Consider the following 7,112-nt stretch of genomic DNA (forward strand, 5'->3'; position numbering starts at 1 on the left):
CACCACTTTTGTCTGCACATGTAAACAGTGTTGTATTTTTTGCTTTTACATAATAAAATGAGAGGACTCGCAGCGCCATCTACTGCCAAAGCTGTGGCGTTGCAGAGATGTGTACTGTTTACTTCCTGTGTGTGAGTCTACTTGTTCCTGTAAGGCTTCTGCAGCCAGAGGAGCTCGTCTCTCAGAAAGTTAGTGACAGCACTTAAATCCTGTTTTAAATGTTGATTAACTGTTGAAAGACGCGGTTGTTGTGAGAGAGTGAGTTAGATGAGTCTGCTCGCAGCTCTGTCGTTAACGTTAAAGTGTCGTTGGGCAGCAGCCTAGGCTAACGATAGCATAACTGCAAAAAGGGGGAATTATTAACAGGATTTCTCATTTTTTTTATATATATCTTCACATTCAGTTTCTTCCTCTTAATGCAAACGCTCTTATTTCATGTATGAATTGAGTTTTTCGCCGCGTCTGTTCGCACTTTAGTCGACGCTAGCCTGTCCAGCTACCGTTAGCTACGTCGCTAACTGACCGCTAACGGACGGTAGCAACAGTCGCCAGGGGCAACAATGAACATCCTTCCAAAGAAGAGCTGGCACGTGCGCAACAAGGACAACGTCGCGCGCGTGAGGAGAGACGAGGCCCAGGCAGCAGAGGAGGAGCGCGAGGCTAAACGTCGCGTGGAGCGTGCTGAGCAAGAGGTGACCCCTCCACAGTGTTTGTTGTCACGAGCTCACCTCAAACCCTTCACTGTCATTTTCAAACACACACCCTAAAAGATACTCACCTGAGGTATTCCCAGAATAATTTCTTATAGATATCAGAATCAGAAATACTTCTTTTAATCCCAGGGGGAAATTGTTATTTTTTATTATTTATTATAGATAGATAGATATACTTTATTTATCCCAAATTATTTATTATAGATAGATAGATATACTTTATTTATCCCAAATTGGGAAATTACAGTGCAGCAGGAGAATTACACACAGCGACAATAGACAACATAAGAATAAAAATATAAAGAACAAGCTATACACAATAAAATATAGCAATAGTAAATGAAATATATTGTACAAAAGTATATACAGTAAATTGGCAGTGTTGATTTAGTGCAAAGTAAGAAAGGAGAAATGTGTAGTCACTGTAAATTAGCCTATTATTGTTTATTTGTTTTGTTTTTTACTATTTGTACACTGACCGGCCACTTCATTAGGTGTACTTGCACACTCCAATGTAATCCAAAACTTTGCCATAAATGATGATTTTTCTGTTTTTGTAGACACTGTCAGAGAGGTAGAGATTAGTTTAACTATTATGTTTACTATTGAGGTTGTAGTTTACATTAGTGTTAAACTGGGCTGCATTATTTATAGATAGATAGATAGATAGATAGATAGATAGATAGATAGATAGATAGATAGATACTTTATTTATCCCAAGCTGGGAAATTACAGTGCAGCAACAGCATTACACACAGTGACGATAGACAACATAATAATAAAAATCTAAAGAACAAACTATACATAATAAAATATCAAAATAGTAAATAAAATATATTGTACAAAAGTATATACCGCAAATTGGCAGTGTTGATTTAGTGCAAAGTAAGAAAGGAGAAATGTGCAGTGACTGTAAATTATGACCTGAGTTTTTTTTTTAGCTGTTATTATTCAGTGTAATGGCATGTGACATGAAAGATTTCCTGTGTTTATATTGAGGTTGAGAGGTGTTTTCTAATGTTTTGGCCCCAGTTTAACACTATAGTTACACAATCGTTTAGTCTGAAATGTAAAAAAAAGAAAAGAAAAAACACAATTTCTCAGAGCCCAAGTTGATTGAGTCTTGAAAATGCTTGTCATTCATAATGATGATGTTGAACTTATTGTCTATGTATCAATATTTTATATCTATAACAAAGGAAAGCAGTAGTTCCTAATTCTGAGACGCTGAGACAGATAATGTTTTCCTGTCCCACAGGCACGCACTGAGTATCTGAGGAGGAAATCCCGAGCTGCTCTCCAGACAGAAGGAGGAAAGAGGGATGACGATGATGAAGATGATAATCGGACGGGAGGAAGTGGAGTCCTGGAACATCTCAATCTTTTTCCCTTGGAGGAGTCCTCAGAGAAGAAGGGGAATGAGGAGTATCTCAAAGAAAAGAAAGATGAAAAGGTGATGGTGATTCTTCTCTCGTGGTGTTCATGTGCAGTGATTGCCAGAGCGGCAGCATCTGATTGATAATTCATCAGTTTTCTTAGATTCCTCTGAAGCAATAACCAAGTTTTCTGCTGCCAACCTGTTCTGCTACATTGTTCACAATTAGGGTCACAGTTCAGTTTGAAAGTGTGAACTCTGGTACTTATTTCTTACTTACTGTAGCTACTGAAGAAATTGCAGGAGATGTTCTCCTTTTTGAGCCCAAAGGTGCTTAAATAGGGGCAGCTGTGAGTCAGCAGGTAGAGTGGGTTGTCCACTAATCAGATGATCAGTGGTTCAACCCCCAGCTCCTCCAGTCTGCATGTTGAAGGGTCCTTGGGATTTGGTTGGTATTGCAATGAGGTGATTGATGACAAAATGTTCTTATCACAAGGTCCACCTACTTGGTTTTACTCAAGCTTTCAGCCACATCTTGTAGCCTTCATCAATAGACAGATTTTTCTCAGTTGTTAACTGGTAAATGGACTATAGTTACATAGCACATTTCTATTCTTCCGACCACTCAAGGTGCTATTACACTTATCCACCTATTCATACACACATTCATACACTGATGGCATGCAAGGTGCCAGCTGTTTTTGAGAGCTAACCATTCAAACACATTCACGCACTGAAGACACAGCCTTTCTGAGCATTTTGGGGTTCAGGATCTTGCTCAAGGATACTTCAACATGCAGCCTGGTGTAGCCAGGGATCAAAACACCGATCTTCTGATTACTGGACAACCTGCTCTACTGCCTGACCCACAGCCGCCCCTTGTCATTGTTCAAAATATGGATTTAGGTCTTTGTGCTGACAGCTAAACTTTTTATCTGACTGATCAACCCCATCCGAGGCACAAAATATGGCTGTACGCTCGAGAAAAACCAAGAAAATGGATGTTGTGGTAGCATTTCTTTTGGTCAAACTGCTATTTTCAAAGTCAAGAATGAACCTATTTTAATTAAATGTTATATCATCAGTATTCTAGTGATCACTATTAATGCTAATGACATGAAAAGGCAACAGTTTTGTCTTGTATGAACTAACATGATCAGTGTCAGTGCCAATAACTGTCTGCTATGAGCGGCCAAATGCAAATTGATTGTGTTTGTGTTGTCTGTGAAATGGGTATTGCTGTACTGAGGGGAGTGAGGTTGTGATTCCGGCACAGATGATGAATGATCCATCCATTTTTTAATAAATAGCGTGGCCTGTTGTAGCTCATTTATCCGACGAGATGTTTGGGCAACAGTTCCACTTGTTTCTGCACAACTTCGATAATTCAGTCACGTCAAGATGTTGGTACATCAAATCAGATATTTTATAACCAGTGGACACAGCCAGTCTCTTGTTGTAGAGAAGAGGAAACACAATATATTCTGGATGCAGCCCAGCCACAATATGCATACAAGCAGTTTAAACAGATGGAGCGTGAGAGAGATGAAAACAAGAGACTTGGATAAATACTACACAAGAGCCAAAACTGCTATTTGAGGGCAAAGTAAGGATGTGATCCAGTTTTATAATCAAATCACGGAAAGTGTCGATATGTTTCTGATATTAACGGAAGGAAAAGTGAATCATTTTACTGTTTTGACCTTGTTCAGAAGGTTGTTCGACACTGCTGTCACCACATAACAATATTTAATCACAAAAGTTTATTAAGGCTTTCTTTTATTTTATCTTTCCAGGAGAAGCAGGAACGAGCCATCGGCTTGCTGGTGTCTCTAGGACCTCAACCAGGGACCGAGGTCACTCCGTGGTACATGAAAACCGGCAAAGAAAAAGAAGAGAAGAAAGAGAAAGAAGAGAGGAGAGACAAAGAAAAGAGGAAGGGCATAAGTGAGGAGGAGAGAGAGAAGAAAGATCGCAGATTGAAAGATAGTTTAGATCCACTGAAAGATATGAAGAAAGCACTGGCTGTAAAGGAGAGAAAAGACCACAAGAGCAAGAAATCAGAGAAAAGAGACAGAGGGATGAAGAGGAGCAGTGGAGAGAGGTAAGAAAGTCCATTTCTCTTGTTACTTGATGCTTGTTCTTGTAGTTCTAATAATAACTAATAGTAGATCAGTTCAGCCCAGTATCTCAGAGTACACGATGTACCCGATCTTTCTGTTTTGGCCACTTAGTTCTCCAGTTAAAAAGGAATAGTTTGATAAGAAAACTGATACAACACTCAGCTTAGCTTAGCATAAAGACTGGAAACAAGGGGAAACAGCTAGCCCATCTCTGTATGAAGGTAACAACCAGCACCTTTATAGCCAACTCATTATATGGTATAAATAATGGACAGTGCATGAGTGACGGCACCTGTAGGTTTCTGAAGCGCTGCTTTGAAGCTCAAAATATGCTGCACTGACTGCCGCCATGTTGGCTGTACTGTCTCTTCCACCTCCCGGCTAATCTGAAAATCTAAATACTCACAACACAAACATGCTGTAAACTTCAGTGTTGCTACCTTTCTAGCATCCTGCTTTGTTTCCAGTCCCACGGCTGCGACATGCCGTTGAACCTGCTGCTTGAAGGCGCTACAATTCCTGTACCATGTTTCGTTCATGCTTCAATAAGTTAGACTGGATTCATCTGATGAGTTGCTCTTCATTACATTATTTATTACCTTGCATGTCATGCTGTATTAACTCAAGTCTACTGACAAACCTCTACTGACACCTTGTGGTCAAAAGCAATCTTTCTTAATCCTGTTCGTTTTAACTACAGGTGTATGAACACTGTAATTTGCTGTGATTTTTACGGAGTCCCCGCTGGTTGCTGTGCATCTGCTATCAGCCAAAACAATAGTTTCTGTACAGATTAATCTAATGGGATGTAACATGTTAATGGGTGGGTTTTGGAGGTGTTAGTAGGTGGATTTTGTCACTGCTGGAAAGAGCCAGGCTAGCTGTTTCCTGTCTTTAGACTAAGCTAATCCAACTAGCTGTATTTATTAAATAAATTTTGCATACAGACGTGAGAGTGTCTATTTTCTCATCTTCGAATAAGTGTATTTCCTAAAATGTAGATTCTTGTTGTCATGTCAGTTTTCTGATAATTCAAAGTATGAATATGATGATATTCTTATGGAGTGATTAATCTCTCCTTTCTTTTACAGCTCTATAGAACAGTTACGCGCTGAGCGTTTGCAGAGGGAGGCTGAAGAAAGGAGGAGAGCCAAGGCCCTACTCGACCAGAGGAACGGCAAAGGGAAGGAGAAGGAGGTAACCGAGAGAGAGAGGCCATACAACAGTGCATACTTCCCTGAGCTTGCCCGAAAGCGTCAAAGGCGGGATCGAGACAGCTGGAGAGACGAAATATTGAAATCATGAACTTTACTGGTCGTGTGAAGAGTTTGAAACGTGATTCTGATGGACAGATACTGTGACCGGTGTGTTTCCAAATGAAGCAAATGTAAAAAGGACAAGAGGAATGAAGGTAGTATGAAAGTAGGTATGGAAATGTGAAAGAACTTGTACCCTGGTCATATCATTGTCATTAAGTTAACAAAGGGGCAGCTTGTATGCCACTTTTTTATTTATTTTCTCACCCAAAAAAGTAAATTCTTGCATGTGGTTCAGAGGTCAGGTTCAGCTGCAGTTACTTCTGCCCCTGCAGAGTTTCTCTCATGATCACGTCAGCAGGGCAGATGGTTGCCTCACAGGGGGCCTGAAGCCCAGGCTCGGAGCAAAGAAAACACTCAACAACAACAACTGTACAACCGTTTGAATCGTTTATATTATCGCAAAAATTCAAACAGGTTGTAACAGCTGATAGAAAACCAGTACACAATAAATGAACAACAGTCTGCCAGTGAAGAAATTGATTGAACAGAAAATGAAAATTTGACACATTTTAAAGCAAAATTGTGAATTTATGTTTGTTTTATTCTAAGTTGAATTTCTTTGGGTTTTGGACTGTTTGAATATTGAGGAAATTATAATAAGTTTTTTTCTTACAGTTTTCTGATGGTGATTTATCTGCTGTTTCTTAAAGGAGCAGCAAATTCATCAGTGATTAAAGTATGTGCAGCCTTGGTGAGATCATATAGTCGTACATAAGGATAAACATGATTGTTTGAGGTTCATTTTTATTATTTCTGAATGTAAAACAAGTCCTTACATTTATCACACACTCTTGTCTGGTTTATGACAATGAACATTTCTACATTTCCTTTTTTCAAACACCACAGAAGACGTTTTAACACGTCACAGTAGGACAACCTCAGCTCAATAAAATTAATGATGGCTGAATTCCATTTAGCTGCTGAGTCCTGGTGCTGTTCATGCTGGTTCACGGTCACACTGCCATGACTCACTGAGACGCTTGAAAAGAGAGGAGTCATTGTTAATGTTATTAGTAACACCTGTGAAATGTTTCTAAAATGTCTGCATCATCAGTTAGTAACAAAACATTTGACATCAAGTTGCTCATTGTCATTGCTGTAAATTGTTTTACAAATATACAGTGCTAAAATACACCCAGCCTGAATTAAAATCAACAAGTGATATCATCTTTTGTTGTTCAAATCATTGGTTTAACTTATGGTGCTGATGTATTAGTTAAAGGAGCACACAACTCTTATGTCTGTACGTTAATTATGTAGCTAAATAGAAAAAAACAAGGCGAAACAGCTAGCCCGGCTCTGTTTGAAGGTAACAACCAACACCTTTAAAGCTAACTAATTAACATATTATATCCCATTTGTTTACTGGTGTGTGAAAACGGCCATTTGCCGTAATTTTACGGAGTCTGCTCAGCTGCTCCCAGCCAAAGAATAATTTTTGTACAGATTAAACTAATAAAATATGACATGCTAGTTAATAAGCTTTCAAGGTGCTGGTAGGTGGATTTTGTTACAGTTGGAGCAGTGTGTAGGATTTAGTGCCATCTAACAACATAGTTGTGGATTACAACCTCCTCGTTAA

The 7,112-nt window shown here is 39.2% G+C and overlaps 1 protein-coding gene across 2 annotated transcripts; it reads left to right on the plus strand.

The window, feature by feature from the left end:
- The first annotated feature begins 57 nt into the window (after positions 1–57).
- leng1 (leukocyte receptor cluster (LRC) member 1) lies at positions 58–6,699 on the plus strand. 2 transcript variants are annotated; one of them, XM_010744315.3, is made up of 5 exons: positions 58–188; positions 478–692; positions 1,972–2,166; positions 3,885–4,192; positions 5,303–6,699. In XM_010744315.3, exons 2-5 carry the CDS (start codon positions 561–563, stop codon positions 5,514–5,516), a joined length of 849 nt encoding a protein of 282 aa, XP_010742617.3. In that variant the 5' UTR covers positions 58–188; positions 478–560; the 3' UTR covers positions 5,517–6,699. The 2 variants fall into 2 exon arrangements, with proteins under 2 accessions (XP_010742617.3, XP_010742616.3); XM_010744314.3 differs by having other exon boundaries at positions 100–692.
- The last annotated feature ends 413 nt before the right edge of the window (positions 6,700–7,112 follow it).

Source organism: Larimichthys crocea, chromosome XIII, assembly GCF_000972845.2.
Source record: "Larimichthys crocea isolate SSNF chromosome XIII, L_crocea_2.0, whole genome shotgun sequence".
Lineage (NCBI taxonomy): Eukaryota > Metazoa > Chordata > Actinopteri > Sciaenidae > Larimichthys > Larimichthys crocea.